General features: G+C 35.8%; 1 protein-coding gene and 1 pseudogene across 1 annotated transcript; one reads left to right on the forward strand and one right to left on the reverse strand.

Moving 5' to 3' along the window:
- Positions 1-8,632: 8,632 nt before the first annotated feature.
- On the forward strand, positions 8,633-15,877 carry LOC114459620 (voltage-dependent anion-selective channel protein 2-like). The gene is made up of 10 exons (XM_028441805.1): positions 8,633-8,860; positions 8,929-9,066; positions 12,156-12,227; positions 12,399-12,448; positions 12,662-12,814; positions 12,904-12,956; positions 13,035-13,262; positions 14,893-15,043; positions 15,662-15,719; positions 15,786-15,877. Exons 2-10 carry the CDS (start codon positions 9,012-9,014, stop codon positions 15,875-15,877), a joined length of 912 nt encoding a protein of 303 aa, XP_028297606.1. The 5' UTR covers positions 8,633-8,860; positions 8,929-9,011.
- Positions 15,878-16,212: 335 nt separating this feature from the next.
- LOC114459628 (catechol O-methyltransferase domain-containing protein 1-like) lies at positions 16,213-19,819 on the reverse strand (annotated as a pseudogene).
- Between the last annotated feature and the right edge of the window lie 89 nt (positions 19,820-19,908).

Genomic DNA, 19,908 nt, shown 5'->3' on the forward strand with positions numbered 1-19,908 from the left:
TCTCTCCTTGAAGGTAAAGCCAAACTTCAGATAATTGTCTGTATATTTTCGGGTCTTCTCTCTTTTACGCTTACCCTTTACAGCTGCGGGGCCTACAGCAGGTACACTGTCACTTTCATTTTCACCTGCGGTTTCTGAGGTGGAGGGTAGGCCTATCTCTTTGCTCTTGTGGGTTTTTTTGTAGTGTTACAAAACGATTCATTTTTTATTTTTTTGATCCAACATAAACACTAGCTGCTAGCATAATAGCTTAAGAGTGACCGCCACTTTTTTAACCTCACTGTTGAGCTCCAGAAGACTGGGCTCTCGGCGGCCAATCACGGGGAACCTGACAGACATAGCGTGTCAACTACGACCTCGTGATTGGGCACAGCAGCGATAGGGGGGGTCCTCCTTGTTGATGGGACAGGTGAATGAACCAGTGCCCAGCTTGAAAGAGCTCCTGTGTGTCGCTGAACGTGTGCATTGCTGACTGAAAGACATCTTCTGCCTCCATTTATCTGTTCACTACAGTGTGTTGGATTCATTTAATGTGTATTTAAAGACATTTCAATTTATTGAAAAAATTGTGGGGGGGAATATAAGAAAATGTCTAATCAACCAAAACTTTCGCGACCCCCCTGCAGTACCTCCGCGCACCCCCTGTTGAAGACCTCTGGTTTACTGAATCTGATCAGATTTAATGATTAAGGCTCAGATTGACCTGAGACTTTCAACATGGCTGCTGCTTGGTTCAAAGGTGTGCAACCTGCAGCTGTACCATTAGTCATCACATTTGGTTCCAACAACTTCAAACTGGACGGTACCAACAACAAAAGGAGCGCTGACTGCTGAGTCTGCAGTAAACAAATCAAAGATTGATATTGTAATAGCCTGTAATAACCAGCTAATCAGTACTGGTACTGTATGCTAATACATAAAGGATGATAATAATACAGTCAGTACTTTGAATTTCTTAGATATAACTGTACAGTATTCTTCAGAGACCAGATAGCAGCAGATGACAGAAGGTTCATTACAACCAGAAGAGACAGAAGACTTTTATTTTGTAGAGACTTGACTTGGACTCGTAACCAAAGACTTCTTTCTTTCTTTCTTTCTTTCTTTCTTTCTTTCTTTCTTTCTTTCTTTCTTTCTTTCTTTCTTTCTTTCTTTCTTTCTTTCTTTCTTTAACATTTATTATTAGAATGATGTTTATGAATTTACTGGACACTTTGAGTTATTTTAAATAATAATACCATAGCCAAATGTTAATATCCATGTAAAATAATACATACAATAGTACATCTTATTTTTTAGGACTTGCAGAAAGTAATATGTTAGCATTAATTGGTCAAAGTTGTTGTCTGTTAATGGTTAAATAGTTAACTATGATCATCCCTGATTTAAAAGAATGTTTTTAAACTGTTTTAAAGATGTTTTTATCTCTTTTCTATCAATGCATGTCTAAACGCTTTGATGGATCACAACAAGCTTTGGATCTGAACAGTATTCACACAGACACAGGTAACCACACCACATCTTTTGGCCTTAGATTAGTTCACAATGTTGACCACTATCCTTTGACATCTCAAAGGAAACACCTTGGATTGTGAAATGTGTTGTTTTATATAGTGGAAGTATTTATCAATCACTGCTTTTTAAAAACACAATCTAAATGGTTTGTATTACTTGGTTTAACAGGCTTAGAAGCACCAGGTGATACTTTTATATACAGTTTACATTATTGTGGTTAGAATTATTATTCATTGATTACAGTTGGTTTCATAATGTATTATTATTATTACTTAAAATGTGGTTTAAATATTTAAAATCTTCAGAATTGTGTTGTTTCATGATGACCTTGTGGATTCTTTCATAAGTGGACGTGAATGTTGAAACTTTTATCTGTTTAACAGACTTGGTGTCAAGTGGTTTTAAACAGGAAACAACATGGAGGCCGTCATTAAGATCATTGAAGAAAACATTCCTCAGGTAACGGTCGTACGACAATCAGCAACAATCTGTGTATCTTCATATACTGTGGATACTTTAAAAGTTAGATCATCAAAGTGAAGTCCAGACCTAATGAAAGCAATGTTTTCAATGTCGTGCAGTCATGAACGATGGAGACAACAGGACTCCTACGGGTGATGCTGTTGGGTTGAGGGTCGAGAGGGGGCGGGGCTCATAATCAGTGGAAAGCCAAAGACGTAAAAAGCGTCCGCCTCCACTCACAGTCTGGTGTTGGCCTAAAACAAGCCTCTTGTTTTCATTGAAGTGGAGAGTTTGGCTAATATGTTAAACTGCAGATGTAAATGTGATTGGATGGAAGGTTGAAGCTCCGCCTTTGTCTGAAAAATGATCAGGAAAATCCCTTGAAAATCCTGTGATGGTTGTGATCAGTACACAAAGCTCAGTCTAAGGGAGAGCAGTGAAGACTGTAATCATTCTTAGGCTACATTTACTCTCATTAATCTAGTTTATGAAAAAACATTTTTTATAAAAAAAACTCTGTTTTGTTCTTGAGTGACGGTGACTTGTTGGTTGTCCTGCATATTGACCAGAGTGGGAGGAGTTAAGACCAGACTGGTGGTAACCACCTCTCTCCCAGCAGCGTATCACTTCTCTCTTTAGAAAAAACCATTTGTTTGGCAGTTTTCAGCTCAAACTGGTCGACCGTGTTTGTGTATGTGTTGCTTTGCCACGTCTAATCTGTGTGTAGAGGGTGAGTTTACCTGCTGGTAAGTACACTCCAGGGTGGGCGTTCAGGTGAACGTGGGACATGGTCAGACATGTATGTTAGCGTATACTCAACAATAAGGAAGCTGAAATCCTTCCTGGTGCTGGTCATATTGAAACAGATGTTTCTAAATGCAGATGTGATCTCCCAGCTGTTCTACACAGTGTTGCAGTGAACAAAATGAATGTGTTAGTGGAGCAGCAGGTCTTACTGAGTTTTACAGCTTATTGTGTCAACTTTGAATTCTCACACTAATTCTTCTGCTTTTCTATTTAGTTTACATACCAGTGCTGTGTGCCAGAAGGTTCCTCAGCTTCTGAAGTTGGTAGGTCTACTCACTCATTCATTCATCAGCAGTTTATGGTCACTCACTCTTCATTTCTACCACCATAGTGTTGATACTAGAGGACCTTAGTGTTTAAAGGCTTTTAGTCAATTATCAGTTGTGTTAAAGCTGCTGTGAACAATAATTATCTATCAGATCAAAGACATGGTGTAGGCCTCCATAGATCTATAATTCAAACATCAATTGAACGACAAAATAATAACAAAAGTTGAAATTGCAGCTTGAAAGTTTGTGGAGTCGAGCCAATCAGAAATCCTGATATGAATGAAATTAACTTTAAAGCAACAATTTCAACCTTTTACATTTAGAGTATATTAATCTGAGGTCTACAGTATGTCTTTATCTGATTAAAAAAATAAATAAATAAAAGATCATATCTAGCAGCTATAAGTACAGTTCATTGTAGTTGTTTACAAGATGTAAAATCATCAAATAATTAAGTAGTTTTATTCCCCCAAATATTTATTTCTTTATTTTTAGGGACGATGTAATCAACATTGTTACAATAAAGGTTTACAGCTGATGTGATGCATAAAGAGCTTCTAGCTAATGCTAATTCACAGCTCATGTCCCTGGTTGGGCCTTTTTACACATTAATACAACATTTGTATAAAACTTTATCAATCACACACATACACACACCATCACACGTACATTCACACAGACTCAGTGTTATTTACTTTGGTTTGTTTTCAGACTAAACCCTAGAAGTGAACATTTTAAACTCAGATATGGTTTTAAGTTCTGTGGTAATGAGTTCTACAGCTTTGGACCTGAGTACGATGTACCAGTCACTATATATTTATTGACTTTGTTTTTATTCACATGGACCAACCAGATTAGTTCAGAGGTCACAGATTAGATTTGTTCTGGTTCCTTGAGTTTAGTTTGTGTTTTGTTCCAGTGGTTTTTAAGGAGAATGTTATGTTTCATATAACACCAGATATTCACCAGATGAACTGATGTTTTCCAACTTGTACTAAACTGTGTATTGTCCCTCATCAGGATGGAAATGACCTCCCCCCACCCATTGGCTTTGATGTGGACACACCCACCACTCTCCCACCTTGTAAGGTTAGTCAGTGTGATGCTGAATTGTCTGTTGTGTTCAAAACGTCACTTGTCAAAGTACAAGAATATAGAAGCCACTATATTTTTAGATTCAAGCCTTTTCTTTTCTGTAATGAACGTCTCATTTCTCCTGCTAAATGTTGACCATGTGATCACACAGAGAAGCTGCTTTGGCTCTGATGACGCTAAACGTCTACATTCAGCGCTTTTTGCAACAGTGAGTTTCTAACACTTTTCTCTATGTCGCTTCACAGCGTTTCTAACAATAAGTAGGAAATGACATCAGTGATTAGTGGTGATAAGAACAAAGATGTCGGTGTCACACATTAACTTGATACACATGACGTTGTTGTCGCTGCTCAGATCATTGATCAATGACCTCATTTCTAACCGTAGCACATACACAAAACACGGCCTGAAAGAAGGTGCGTGACATTATCCTCCATAAATAAATGAATGTGTGGGAAACGCTGATGTGAAGTTTATCTAATAAGTTTATTTGTTTAGTTAAATGTGTTAAATTTGGCTCTGGAAATAAAAGGGCATTTTGATATTTTGAAGTTAGTTTAAAATAATGATTAAGCACCAGAAGTGTTGAAAAAGTAGCGAGTAGTAATCGATACCCAACCCTAGTAATGATGGAGCACACCTGATGTTTGTCTTGTTTTTTAACTGCCCTAGTGATGCGTTTCCATCTGCTGAAGCACACACGACTGAATGTGGTGACGTTCCTCAACGAGCTGCCATAAACCCAGCATGACATCATCTCTTTCACCGTGGACGTAAACGCCTACACAGTGAGTTCACGTCTGATCTGTCACACACTGAGTTACATCATTTATGTTGTTCACTCTCAGCCAAACTGCTTTGTTTTCACAGAATACGCTGCTGTCATTCACAGTGGGCGGAGTCTTCAAAGAAGGTCAGTATCTTAGTCGTCATGGTTTTAAGAAGATCCACTGCAACTCATCTGTTGCTCACTAACGCTTTCCTGGGTTTTTCAGTTGTTGTAGATGATAAATCTAAAGAATCTACAAGGTGTTCATCACAGTTCCAGCAGTGGATTCTGGGTAGGTTACACACGTAAAACCAAAGTGCTCATTATCAGCTGTAGCTTCAGATAATGCTTGCCTCCACTAGTATGACTGGAATGAACAAACAGTAAATACTGTTTCATAACATGTGTTTTCTGTGTATTCCTATATTTACTATATTTATATTTATTTGTCCATAAAATAAAATGATAAACATTAATGCTTTTACATAACAACTATTGTTATTGTAGAGATTACTAGGGATGGGCACCTTTCACATTTAAACCAATACTCATTACTCGTAAATCAGTATCGATACTCAACGATACCACTTTTTATTACTTTTGTGTGGTAGTAAATATTAAATAATATAATCTCAAAATATTCCTGTTATTACCATATTTATTTCTCATATCAATAATAATCATAATTATAATAATAACAAACAACTTTAATAAATATATCAAACCAACATCTGTTTGTATTGTAGCAACAATATAATTATAATTGCTTAATTGATCATTAATTACAATCATAGCATAATTATAATTGTCATTTTAAAAAATCTGTTGCTGTCATAATTGTAATTAGATTGTAATTGAGTTCAGATAATTGACTATTTAATTGTAATTGCCATGAAAATTCTATAAAAATTGTCAATTATAATTTAAGGCTAAACTGGTAAACCATGTTACAGTTCTATATGTACAGTTCTACACATATGTAGTTAACAATATGTTTCATATCAAGCTTTCACACATTTTATCATTTTAAAAATATTAAAACCTATATTTTCATTGATTAGGAAGCTTATTTCTAATAGATAGGAAATAAATGAGATGATAGATATTTAGTGTATTAGTGTTAACTTTTATTAGGTTATTTATTTCAGGATCAGTAATTGTGATTAATTGTTATTGGACTTTAGTAATTGAGAATGTAATTGTAACTGACTTTCAGAGGACAAAAAAATCATTGTAATTGGATAAAATGTTACTGTCATCGTAATTGAAGATGTAATTGTAACTGAAAAATGTAATTGACCCCAAACCCTGCTCACAGTCAAACTAAAGATGAACTAAGGCTTAGGCTGTGTTTGAATAGTCCCTCCTATCTCCTTTCCTATCCACTTTTCCTTAACCCTGTGGAAGATGTCATAGAGTTAAGGAAAGGTGTTAGGAGAGGAGTTAGGAAAAGGTGATCACGTTTGTTTTGACGATCAGACGCACTTCCACTAGGTGATGTAATAATCCTACGGCCACGCCTCCTTTCCTCAGAAAATGCTCTTTTATCACAACCACCACTTAAACACTTCCAGGTGTTAAAGGACAGTGGATAGGAAAGGAGATAGGAGGGACTATAGGGACACAGCCTTGGTGTGACCTACATTACTGTAATATTAACACCATAGAAAGTCTCTAACCTTTGAACCCTGTGGTCCTCGTTCACACTTGAACAGTTTGTGCATCATCAACGACCAGCTCTTCATCAGAATGGCTACAACGGAGCAGATCAGCAGAGCTTTTGTGCCCCGCCCCCTTCCTCCAGCCCAGTGCCCACCCTCACTGCCCCACAGCAGGAGATGCTCAGCACCTTCTCCCTGAAGTCAGACATGAACCTGGAATGGTCCCTGAAGTAGGTGTCCTCTCCTAATGACGTCTACCAGACTAGGATGAATGTCACAGCTCACTGGTAAACACTGTCTGTGTGTTGCAGGTGTCTGCAGGACAACAAGTGGGACTTGAACAAAGAAAAACTGTTTCACTAAAATCAGAGTTAATAACTTTTAAAATATAATTTATTTTCAAAGGAAGAAGAAAAGTGAAACTGAGTGAGATGGACAGTGATGATGATGATGATGATGATGATGATGATGATGATGATGATGATGATGATGATGATGATGAAGGCTGAGCTACGTCATCACGACCACCTGTAAGACGGAATGTTTGCTCCAAACTTGGAGAAAAGCGGAGAAGAAGAAACGGAGGCGTGTCCGTCCAACCCAAGTATATAAATCAGCGCCACCCAGCGGCAGCACCTGTTGTTTTTCAAAATAAGTTAAAATATCTGTCAATAAAAAATAAAATGTAAATAATTCCTCAGGTTCAACCAAACATCACTGGATTTATTTAAACTGTGTTATTTACTATTTATCACAAAGTCAGCATGTTACTATTTTATTTTGAAAAGGTTTGTAGATAAAGAAAAAGGCTTGAAAAATCTCTTTATTTTTATAACTGGTAAACACTGGGTAACCTACGTCAGTGATTCTCAACTGGTGGGTCTGGAGCTCAAAGTGGGTCTTGAACCTGAACTTGTTGGGTCACAGACAGCTAATCATAAATGAATAAATTCCTAATGTCTCTCATTTGGACTTGTCTCTTAATTTGAAAGAAACATTTTTGACAGACCTTCTGTGAAATGTATGTTGTGCATAATATATATTTATATTTAAAAAAATAAATAAAAAAATATATATGTGTGTTTTCAGCAGCTATTTTTGAAAAACTAAATTTGTTTGGTTGAATTCTAAATGATGATTTAATGACGGTGGTAAAATGTGGGTTCCAGGGTGAGACCAGTTAAGAACCCCTGATCCAGGGTTGGGGTCAATTACATTTTTCAGTTACAATTACGTTTTCAATCACAATTCATTTACGATTACAGAGACCAGCAGTTTTAGTGATATAAAATATATTTTAAAAATTGTTTATTACAGATGTGTAGAACTGTACATAGAACTATAACATGGTTCCCCAGTTTTGCATTCAATTGTAATTGACAATTTTTATAGAATTTTCATGCCAATTACAATTACAATGTCAATTATCTGAACCAATTACAATTTGATTAGAATTACAACAGCAACAGTTTTTTAAATTACCATTATAATTACACCATAATTGTAATTAATTATCAATCACATTATTACTGAAACGTTTATGAATGTGTGTTGTTCTTTTAAAAAAAATAAATAAATAAATCTGATCATTGAAATAACAAACATTGCCAGTTGAAGGAGTGTGTTAAATTTTTAAATAAAATATAAATAACTCATATAAATATTTTTTTATTATTATTAATATTATTATTTTCTATTAGTATAATCATATTATTTTAGTATCTATAAGTATTTTATTAACGTGTTATTTGTTGCTGGTATATGGATGAATCCATCTTGACAAGCATGTTACGAGTGTGAACGTCTAAATCAGGGTTTTTCTATGTTTTTTTTGTAATTAACAATTAAACACACCACAAAACAGTTAAACATTTACATATATTATAACAATATTTTTAAAATGTCTTACGGTCGTTTCCATTTAAAATATCACGGCAGATTATTATGAGTTGTTTTTTGTTTTTACAAGTGTAGGAAGTGACGTAGTCTCCGCGCATGCGTTGAATCGATCGTGTTTGCTCCTCCTCATCTTTTACTATCTGTGAACACGGAGACATCACTTCTTGAGCAGAATCAGAATCAGAAATGTTTTATTGGCCATGTACAGTTTTAAGGACAGTACAAGGAATTTGACTTGGTGGTTGGTGCACAAAACAAACAACAACCGGAATGTCAAACCCCTGTGTGTGGCTCAGCTCATTAATTCATTCAACACAACGCAGAAGGTCGACTAGTCAGACACACCGGCTACACCAGGGCAGCATCTGCAGTGCTCAGGAAAGGTAACGCATGAGAAACTTCTCCTCAGATACTAGATCTTTTTCAACATAATCCTTTTCCTCCTCCTTAGATATACTGGGACATGTGGGCCAAAGTACGGCGAGCTGTGGCCATTTGGAGCGGGTTTGGGATGTCCCTAACAGGAGTACACACATGTTCAGCGGCCACACCGTTGTCCTCACTATGCTCAACTTTTTTGTCACAGAGTGTGAGTTGCTATTTTGGAAACTGATTAAAAATAAAATAATTACTCAAAAAATATATAATTTTTAAGATTAAAAAAAAAAAAAAAATCCTTCAAAAATGTATATTAATACATTTTTTGTGACGTTCTCAGATGTTCAGCTAATAGTGCACCTTATCATGGCCCCTCATTGAAACTAAAATGCATTATAATTTACTAATATTCATAAAGAAGATTATTTTAACTGCATAACCAAGATTATTTCAAGAGAAGATCAAATACTCCCATCATATATCTACTCGTACAATACTCGACTTTCTTCAAACTCTAACTTGGTCACAAATCGTCCTAATACCAACTATTTACACTTATGGAACAAATTATGCACCTGAAAGACAAGTCAACTTCAGGCATATTTAAAAAATGTTTTAAAATCATATTTTTGCCAATCCTAATGTATATATCATGTTTTTTTATTTATTTGTGTTATATAATGTTTCTCTATATTGTCTTTCATTTTGTCCTGTTTTCACATGTACTAGAATCTTGATTTTTTTTTTTTTCTGCGATATATCGCGATATTACGTCGCGCGATTCTCTGATCAATCCAAAATGCATCCATGTTGATTTTTTTTCCCCAGCTGGTCATTTGTAAATTTGTAAAATCATTCCAATGTTGTATATTATCTAGTACCTGTGCTTCCATCTAGTGTCATTTACTGGTATTGCTACTACAAGCACATGCATTTACTTTGAAAACTGGTCGATTGAATATTGAAACTCCATGTATTATTTTAAATGTGCGGTAACCAGTATTCAACTCCTATATAGGTATTTACTTTAGGCTGTACACCAGTAACTCTTACGTACATTAAAAACTTACATTTCTATTGTATTCTTAAATATTGAAGAAAAAAAAAAAGTGACATCAGCCAAAAGTGTTTCCAGCTGTGTTAAACATAATGCCATTTGTCAGTCACTTTAAGTGTTGTACCATGGTCGTGTTCTCGGTGTAGAAATGTCTGCATGTCTAAAAAAAAAACCAAAAAAAAGTGTTTGTTAGACTTTTTTTTATTCGTATATTAGGAAAATCAATCAGTGTCAGTTAAAGACCAATTTCTCTGGCATTCATCTGTAATAACAGATCACTTCAATTTGTTTGTTTGTTATAATTGATTTGATTTTATGTGTGTCAATAGGTATTTTTATATCCTGTGTACAAAACTCCAGCAACATGAAGAAATATGTTTACAGTTGCTTTGAATATTGTATTTGTCTAAAATACATTGTGCTTTAAGTGTAATGTGTTTTTTTTTCTTTGAGACTTAGAAAAGTAATAAAAGGTGATTGACATTATCTCTGCAGATCTTCAGAAATCCTGCACAACCACAGAGGTAAACATGCAAAAAGTGAAGATTTACAGTGTTGAGCTCAGGACTCTGACATACACCACTGTTCAACCACTTTACACTAAATAAAATGAAAAGACAATAAACATTATTTAATTCTTAAATATTTCTTAAGTGCAGATACGTTTTAATTAACAGACACTCAATAAAAATAGCCTAATGAATGACAGATGGAAGTGGACAATAAGGATAAAAGACATTTAAATGAGTAATTAGTTGTATCTTTAAAAAAGAAAAATATACATGCTCAAACCTTTGTGTTAATTTATTAATTCATTGACTAACTAAAAAAATAGCTTCTTATGCTACGTGTTTTTGTGTAAAACTAAAAAGAACCCTTACGTAAACCGGAAGTGACGTAAATAATAATGTAAAAGTTGAAAGGACCTGGAGCGACGTTATTCGAAGCCTTATTACATTAATTAAGTTCATAGAAGTTAGCCACGCCTATATCGACCTGAAACAATTAGTTACTACTAAACACTGACAACAAGGTAAGTGACAGACTTTAGTTATTGTTTAGTTACTTTTCTTGTGTCTACAGTAGGTAAATATCAAATATTCCTGACATGTCTTTAGCAGGTTGTTAAAAGTCCACTTTTAATGAAATGCTGGTTGTCTAACAACGCTGCTGTTGTCTTTGTTTTATTATTATTATTATTATTATTATTATTATTATTATTATTATTATTATTATTATATTTATTATTATTATTGTTATTATATTTATTATTATTATTATTATAATATTTATTATTATTATTGTTATTATTATATTTATTATTATTATTATTGTTATTGTTATTGTTATTATTATTATTATTATTATTATTTTAAAATGTATTTTTTAAATTATATTTACTTATATTGCACTTGCTACCATATTATCTACAGTAGTTTCCCTGTGTAGTTTAATGAGGTATTACAGTAAAGGATCCAGTTTAACATTGACCCTGGGAAGGTGTGACTGGTGTACATTTAACACCAAGTAACCCTATGGAAATGGAATATAACAGAGATATATCACCACTAATCCTTTGAATTGAGTCTGGATGTATTTTGGAATGAAATATATCTGGACATTTGATTCCCTGTACTTTACGCAGGGGGAAAGAATGGTACATGTAGTTCTAGCTAGATGTATGTTTTATTGAAAAACAAACAAACATGTCTTTCCATCCCTTATTCACTTCTTTTTCTCTGCAAGTCTTTCAAATTTGCACATATTTTTTGAACCTTTACCAAACAGAAGCAAATATAAGAAAGGTTAACTACACAGGTTAGAACCACACATATAAGTATTTTGTTCTATACACTTAATGGAAATAAAATACAAGACTTTATTATAGTGATGAATAAAGCAATTATTAAACATTTAAGAAGGATTGGTCTCATTATAAAGAGGAGAATTTTTCCAGGTTGAACATATGTGATTCTTACAGTAACATCTCTGTATCCCTTAATCTGTGTCTATATTAGATGATGTGTCCTTTGTAGTATTTGATTAAATATGTGCATTTCATCATGTTTTAATGTTGAAACCCAAAGTCAATTCCTACAAATTTGCATAAACTACATCAGGATATGAGTTTACTCTACAACTCATGTTTGAGTGTTCCTGGCTGCTGCAAACTTTATTAAATAACATGTATTGCTAATTTTTCACTTATGTATTTGTTGTGCTTTTTTTTGCTTCCTCGATAGTCACCATGGCAGTCCCTCCATCGTCTACAAACGTTGACCAAATAGTGAAAGACATCTTCAGCAAGGCAAACGGTAATTTGATGCAAGAAGATAATATATATTTGACAGATTATAAAGAAAATAATTGAAATACCTTCACCTGCTTTACACTTCTCAACAACTACAGCCTAGCTGTATGATGCAGACAGTTTTATTTCATTTTCACAATCATGAAGTAGTCGTTAACTGTCCATTTGAATGTAGGTTATGGAATGCTGGACCTTGATGTGAAGCCTATAACCTTGGAAGGAGCGGTGAGTTCAATTTCTAACATACAGAAGAAGAAATATAAATATATATTTGCTTCAATATATTAACACAGAGTTAAAGGCAATTTAGACAAATACATTATCTGTAAAATGTGTTCATTTTGTGGCATATCATTGAAACTTTATTACACATATGCATTTTCTCTTCAAGTGTTTTTTTTTTTTCTTACCTGATATTGTCTGTCATGTTTACTGCAGGAGTTTAAAACGTCTGGTTCAATGAACATGGACACAAACAGGGTCACTGGAACCCAAGAAAACCAATACAAATGGCCTCAACACGGGCTGACGTTCACTGAGAAGTGGACCACAGAAAACACAGTCGGGGCAGGAGTCTGTGTTGAGGATAAGGTCAGTTCAATGACACCAACGTGACTCTTTTCACCTCCTTATTAAAGAAAGTGAGTCAAATGTGGCTGATTGAACCATTTTTTTCTCAGATCACCAAAGGTTTGAAACTTTCCTTTGACACCATGTTTTCACCAAACACTGGGTAAGTGCAAACCTTTAATATCCAAGGTCATCTCATCTTTTGTTTGTTTAAGATTTTATTTAATCCCTCATTCCACAGAAAGAAGAGGAACATATTGAAAACAGCCTATGAGAGGGAGTACCTTAATGCGGGTCTGGATGTGGATTTGGACTTTGCTGGTCCCACCCTCCACGGAGCAGCAGTGGATGGATATATATGTTGGCTGGGAGGCTGCCAGATGACCTATGACTCCGCTAAGTCTAAGATGACCCAGGGCAATATTTCTCTCGGTTACAAGACTGAAAACACCCAGATTCACACCAACATGTACGTCTGCTTTAAACCCGACAAATACTTACATTTATTTCACACTATGATGACGAGGGATGTAAGGATATATCATAAATCAGCAAAAAATGTATGCAAATGTGAGGGGATTAAAATCGATGCAGCACTGTATGTGGATCGATATTCTGCTTAAACAATAAAGGGTTTTCACGGCGCGTCATCACCACATCATCAAACCAGAAGTGGCCATATTGGAGGTACTCAGCAGGTGAACAAAGCAGATCCTGAACGTCGAACGAGAGAAAATAATAAATTATTGTTATGTTTTTGGCTGTACCTATCAGTCAGACCGTGTAAAACATTTGGAGTTTTATAGACTGCTAAAAGTTAGAACAAATCAGGGAGAACAATGTCAACAGTTATCAGAGAAAAGGAGGAGCTAGTGGTTAGCGAAGCTAAACCAGGATCTACGAGGCAAACATCTGGACAACATCTGAATGTGTTCAGCCCATTTCTTGTCAGGTTAGAGAATTGCTGATAGCAGCAGTGTGATGATAATAATATCATTCATATTACGCTACTGCATGTGGCATTATTGACTTAATATAATCACATTTAATAACCTGCTACAGTAGCAACACAGTAGTTAAAATGTAGAGCTGTATTTGTCATTGTATTCCAGGTCAAAGGTCAGACCTTTATCAAAAGGATGATCCAGATTGGGATAGGGTTAAAACCAGGTAGTTGATCACATCAGGATACGCAATAGATGGAAGATTCTCCGGGTCGTCATTGATCCAACTTGTATGAATCCATCGCAGTGTTTACTTCTGAGGGCCTCCAATATGGCCGCCCATCCAGGTTACTCCCCAGAACGTGACGTAGATAATACCCTCTATAGGGGGCGCTGTGATTGTTTTAGTGCCACTTGTTTGGACGTCACGCTCTGGGTTCAGCCCTGAGTTAGCGGGTTAAATCCAGAACCAGCGGCAGGAGAAGAGCTTCAATTAAAGAAGACCAAACCCAAGCCAGACAATACACGGCCCGAACCGTCCATTCCAACGAAGCTGATGTCTCTTTAACTCAAACCTGTTTCAACCCCAAACTTTTCACGTCTGCGCACGTGCAATTGTGCATGAATGATCTCTCGAAACACATTACGTTACACGCAACGTGAGCTTGAACCATCCGCGACACACACACACCTTAAGAGAAATATGTAAATTTCAAACCAGGAACATAAGCAAACTTTCTTACATTTTTACTTTATATATTTTTAAAAGACATATTTTTGTTCAACTTGGCGTGGTGATGAATGCAGAAATGTGCATATTAATTATTAAAAAAAAAACATGACAATTTAAATAAAGAGAAGACAAATCTGTATTTTGACAACAAAAAAATGATCTTGATGTATTCAAATTGAAAGGATTTAAGGGCATTGTTACTTCTTAATCTTTGATTTGAGTTTTTGTTTTTTAAAATCCATTTTCAAATCAAATCGTTGATTTGAGTTTATCCTTACATCCCTAATGATGACAGAAAGCCAGGAAGAATTTACCTTTAAATCAAATTACTGATGCTGCCATTTCTTATTGTCATGTGTTTCTTCAAAGTTATTCATTAGTTGTTTAACAAGTAGTTACTTTTCATCCCCTCCCTCCCACAGTGAGGACGGCAAAGGGTTTTTTGGATCCATTTATCAGAAAGTCAACGATAAGCTGGAGACTGCGATGAATATGGCGTGGCGTCATGACAGCGACACAACCAGCTTCGGCATCGCCGCCAAATACCAGTTGTACTCCAGCGCTTCCATATCGGTAAGATTAGTCTGACTGCTTGGTGCAGCCATGGAATATGTCTGCCAGGGTTGGGGTCAATTTCATTTATAAATTACAATTACGTTTTCAATTATCCATGTTCAATTACACTGAGTCTGAAATAAATAACCCCATAAAACTTAACCTTCCTTTTCTGTTAGCATCTCTAATGCTAACGGTTCAGTTTGACCTATGTCTTAAATTTATAATTTAACACTAAACTGTTGAATTATGTTACAGTTCTATGTACAGTTCTACACATATGTAGTTAATAATTAAAATATTTTTCATATCAAACTTTCACACATTTGACCATTTAGAAAAAAAAATAATAATCAAGGGGTAAACCAGTGGGCGTGTACTGTAGCTGTTCCCACTCCCTAGGGGCACTTCCATCTTGCAAATTTGACGTCATTTGTTGACTAAATATGTGTAAACAACAGAATTGTAACATGGTTCCCCAGTTTTGTTTAGATAAATTGTGATTGTAGTTGGCATGAAAATTCTACAAAAAACGGTCAATTATGATTACAACAGCAACAGATTTTTTGCAATTACAGTTAATCTATAATTTCTGTATTTAATATTTCCATGTATTGAATTGTGTGTGTTTTCCAGGCTAAGGTGAATAATTCCAGCCTCCTAGGATTGGGATACACTCAGAGTCTGCGGCCTGGTAAGGACAATTTTTGAAGTACTTAAGAAAAGCCAGGTTTTATCAAGCCAAATTATTTTTCCCCAGGTATAAAACTCACCCTCTCTGCCCTGTTGGACGGGAAGAATATCAACGCTGGTGGACACAAACTTGGCCTTGGTTTGGAAATGGAGACATGAAGCGTTTATAAATTTAAGGATTATCTGATAATTCTTAGGTTGAGCTGTCCTCTCCAGTGTCAACCCGAAGTACAAACAGTAACAGTTTATGTCTTTGGTGTGGAAAGAAATTACAATAAAGTTTTGAAAACAAACATTTCATTTTGTTCTGATTTATGGTCCAGTAAAAAAATTGAATGCGAGCGAGTAAATAAAATAACAACAAAATCATGAGCTTTTATTTCATTTCAACGACTGTATCACAAGTTGGTAAAAAAAAAAAAAAACTTGCTCTAAGGCTCCAATAAGCTGTATATTGACGTTAGTTCAGTGTCGACTACAAACTAACGACACGCTACAAAAAAACCTTGTCAGAGTTTAAACGCCAGAGTCAGCCCGTCTCCCACGGTGAGCATGCTCAGACTGATCCCAATATCTTTGAGCAACTTCTTGTTGAGTTTATCGATGGCCACGGTGTCGTTGTCGTCTGGTGTCGGGTTCAGGACACGCCCCCCCCACAGCACCTGCAGCAACACACACACAGTTTAGTTTTAAAGCATGTGCGTCAAACTCGTCCTGTTGCTTGGATTTTACAAACATTAACAAAAAGTTCTCACGTTGTCGATAGCAACGATGCCTCCTTTTCTCAGCAGCTGCAGAGACTTCTCATAATAGGTGTCGTAGCTAACTTTGTCCGCGTCGATGAAGACAAAGTCGAAGGTTCCAGCCTGGCCTGATGACAGGAGATCATCTGACGGGGACAGATATTAATTAGCACACAACTGTCCCAACATATGATTTAAATACATTGTAAAGAAAAATGTCATTAGAAGCTGTTTCCAAACTTCAGGTCAGTTCTAAATTACAATACAATGGTGTGTTTGTTAAGCAATACATTATTGACTCAATTGCTCAAAATTGGACTCCAGAGTATTAATAATGAGATTAGATTTATTAAAGAACTCCTTAAATGGATATCTTTCTGTAAATATTCCAACGAGATTCATTTTTGTCTTTTTTTAACCGTATGTTAAATTGTGGTTTTGCCTATTCAGACAATGTTTTTCAAGATTTGTATTAATCTCCTGACATGTTTCAACTGTTAACTGCCAGTCTTCCTCAGAGGAGTTCTGCTGATTGCCTTTGATGGTTCCTTTGAAGTTTCACTTGACTTCCATGTAATGGTTCCAGCGAGATCCATTTTCTCTTCTTTTTTAATAGTGTGTTAAGTTGAGGTTTTGTTTATTCTGACGATAACTGGAAGTTGACAGTTGAAACATTTCCTGAAGAACCTTGTCTGAATAAACAAAACCTCAACTTAGAATATCTTTCTAGTAAAGGGCCAGGATCTTCTTGCTCAGATAAAAAAACTATATATATATATATATATTTCACAGAACTCTTACAAGCCATCCAATATGTCTATTATTATTATATGACATTCGGTGGGTGTATAATGATTTGCTGTACCTAGAGTTTATGAAGCTGGCTGAAGGCGAAGGTCAATTTTGTTCTCCACTCCAGCCTGGAAACACAGAATCACAGTTTTCTGTTAAAAGGTGAAAAGTGCAATGCAGATGGGATATTGCTTTTCAGAATTACAATGAAAACAATATTTTAAGGTTTCATTTATTCAGACAAGTGATCTTCAGGAAATGTACTTTGATCTCCTGATATGACTGTCAACTGCCAGTCTTCTTCAGAAGCCTCTGCTGATCGCTTTGATGTTTCCTTGACTTCCGCGTAATAATTCCAGCAAGTTCATGTTTAATAATATGTTCAGGTTTCATTTATTGAGACAAATTGTTCTTAGGGAAATTTACTTTGACAGTTGAAACATGTCAGGAGATCAAAGTCAATTTCCTGAAGATTAGTTGTCTGAATAAATTAAACCTCAACATATCCTTCATAAAGAAGACAAAGAACTTCCTGGAATTACAATGAAAACAAACCATGAACGACCCACAAATGAGCGATAGTGCTTTGTTCCTCGTTCATCCATGGTTCATTTCTGACTCCAACCACAAATGAACCAGATACGAAGCACGGACCATGAAGGAAACACAAACGAAGCACCAACTATGAACTAAGAACGAATGAAGCACAAACATGAAAAACGTGTGTGGTTCATTCGTGGTTCAGACCACACACGAAGCATTAATGGACCACAAACAGACTGAAAACAAAGCGTTGACCACAAAGAAACCAAGAACTAATCATGAATGACCTGCATTCTATATTTGCTGTGGCATAACAAGCAGCATAATGGTGCCTCCATATTACAATTTAAGGTTGTACCTCTTTCCAAAATGGTTTTCCAATGTTTGGGTACTCCTCGCTGATGTCACACGCCACAATAACTCCATCATCAGGCATGGCCAGGGCAATGCTCAGAGTGTTGTAGCCTGTGTAAACGCCTGTAAATCAGCAAAAAAAACACATCACAGTCAAAAATAAGGAGGCTTGAAGTATTGATGTGATAATAGACAAAAAAGATGGCGGACGAGTCAACTTTGTGCAACACAAAATCAGCCGATCAGGTTTCAACACTTCAGTGATTAATGTGTCGACTTCACTGTGTGGGTGCGATGGCGCCGCGTACCGATCTCTATGGCCTTCTTCGCTTGAATTAGTTTCGCCAAATTGGCCATAAACTGGGACTGTTCTTGCGCGACCATCATCACGTTCCAGGAGTGTTCCATCGTCCTCTGAAAGCCACCAACAGAAATTTGAGAACCACTGCTATAGACAACTGTAAAACATGCTGACATGGCATAAATCGACAATTGCAGAATGTGTGTAATTGTGGGGTTCATGGCTAGGATTTAAACGACCCTACAAACCAAACACTTGCAGTCAGAAACACTGAGCGTTTTGCAGTTTCTCACCAGTCGGAGTTTTTTCAACGCTGGATGTTCCCTCATGGAATGGCTGAGGACGTACTGCATCAGTGGGTCGTCTTTCCCCCCGCAGTGACTCTTGGAGATGCTCATTCTGGATAGTTTCCGCTTTCCTTCAGGGCAAAAAAACAATCCATGTATGCAGTTCTACTGCTGTAAAAGCTGAATGATGTCAGTTGATCTTCTGAGTGACTTGTAGAAGCCTGGTGGACTTACTGTGCAGCAGTTATTGGATTAAGATTAGATCAAACTTCAATGATCTCATCAGAAAAATTGAATTATTGCCATAACATTGACAGAGAAAAAGATGAACACTGGAAGGGTTCAAAAGCTACATGTTGGTCTCATAATACACACGATTAAAACCATCATGTGACTTATGTCTCCTTTAATAACTAATATTTATTTTGATAGATCTCTCTGTGGACTTCACTCTTTACAGCTGTAGATAGTCCTTTTTTTTTTTTTTTACTTGACTTTTTTGTTACAAATAAGGCCTGATATGTTATGGTTTCATTTATTCAAACAACTGTTTTTTCAGGAAATGTTATGTAATAGTAGTAATAAAGGTCCTTGAAGGACCTGTATGAAAAAATATTCAATAAATAACAAGACACGAGCAAAAAACTTGCAAAATTTCCCATATTCGCAAAAAATCAATAATTTCCTGACTTTTCCGTGATCACCAAGTGAGTGTTTGTTTTCTATTTTCCTTTTTATTATTGAATTCTAAAATAATCATATTGCTATTAACATAACAACAAGATAATTACACATATTTTGGTGAAATAAAAGCAAATAACAACGTTATATCTTGCCAGAACATAACATATTTAGTGTACCAGGCACGTTGTCAGTCTGTTATATGACGATAAAAAGTTTAAAAACACATTTCCCCATCGTGTTTATATTCAGTTTCTTACCAAAAACGTAACCAATCATAAAACCAAGCCCAATAGTAAGGCTTCCTATAACCGCGACTCTGGAAACGCTGCGGTCCATTGCTCCATGTGTCAGATTTTTAATCTGCCCGATCCTTTCAACGCATGCGCGAAACGCGTCTACATCCGGTCGGCCCATTTTACGACTTTTTTATATTTTCCATCGCTTGAGTTTGGTTATACAGTATTAGGTTTGGTTTAAAAATAAAGA

The sequence above is a fragment of the Gouania willdenowi genome, unplaced genomic scaffold, assembly GCF_900634775.1.
Source record: "Gouania willdenowi unplaced genomic scaffold, fGouWil2.1 scaffold_332_arrow_ctg1, whole genome shotgun sequence".
Classification (NCBI taxonomy): domain Eukaryota; kingdom Metazoa; phylum Chordata; class Actinopteri; order Blenniiformes; family Gobiesocidae; genus Gouania; species Gouania willdenowi.

Excerpts from the sequence above, each read along its gene's own strand:
- LOC114459620 (XM_028441805.1), top strand. The coding sequence starts at position 9,012 with ATGTTCAGCGGCCACACCGTTGTCCTCACTATGCTCAACTTTTTTGTC. Across the intron at positions 12,228-12,398 it reads CATCTTCAGCAAGGCAAACG|GTTATGGAATGCTGGACCTT; the intron begins GTAATTTGATGC and ends ATTTGAATGTAG. Across the intron at positions 13,263-14,892 it reads ACCCAGATTCACACCAACAT|TGAGGACGGCAAAGGGTTTT; the intron begins GTACGTCTGCTT and ends TCCCTCCCACAG.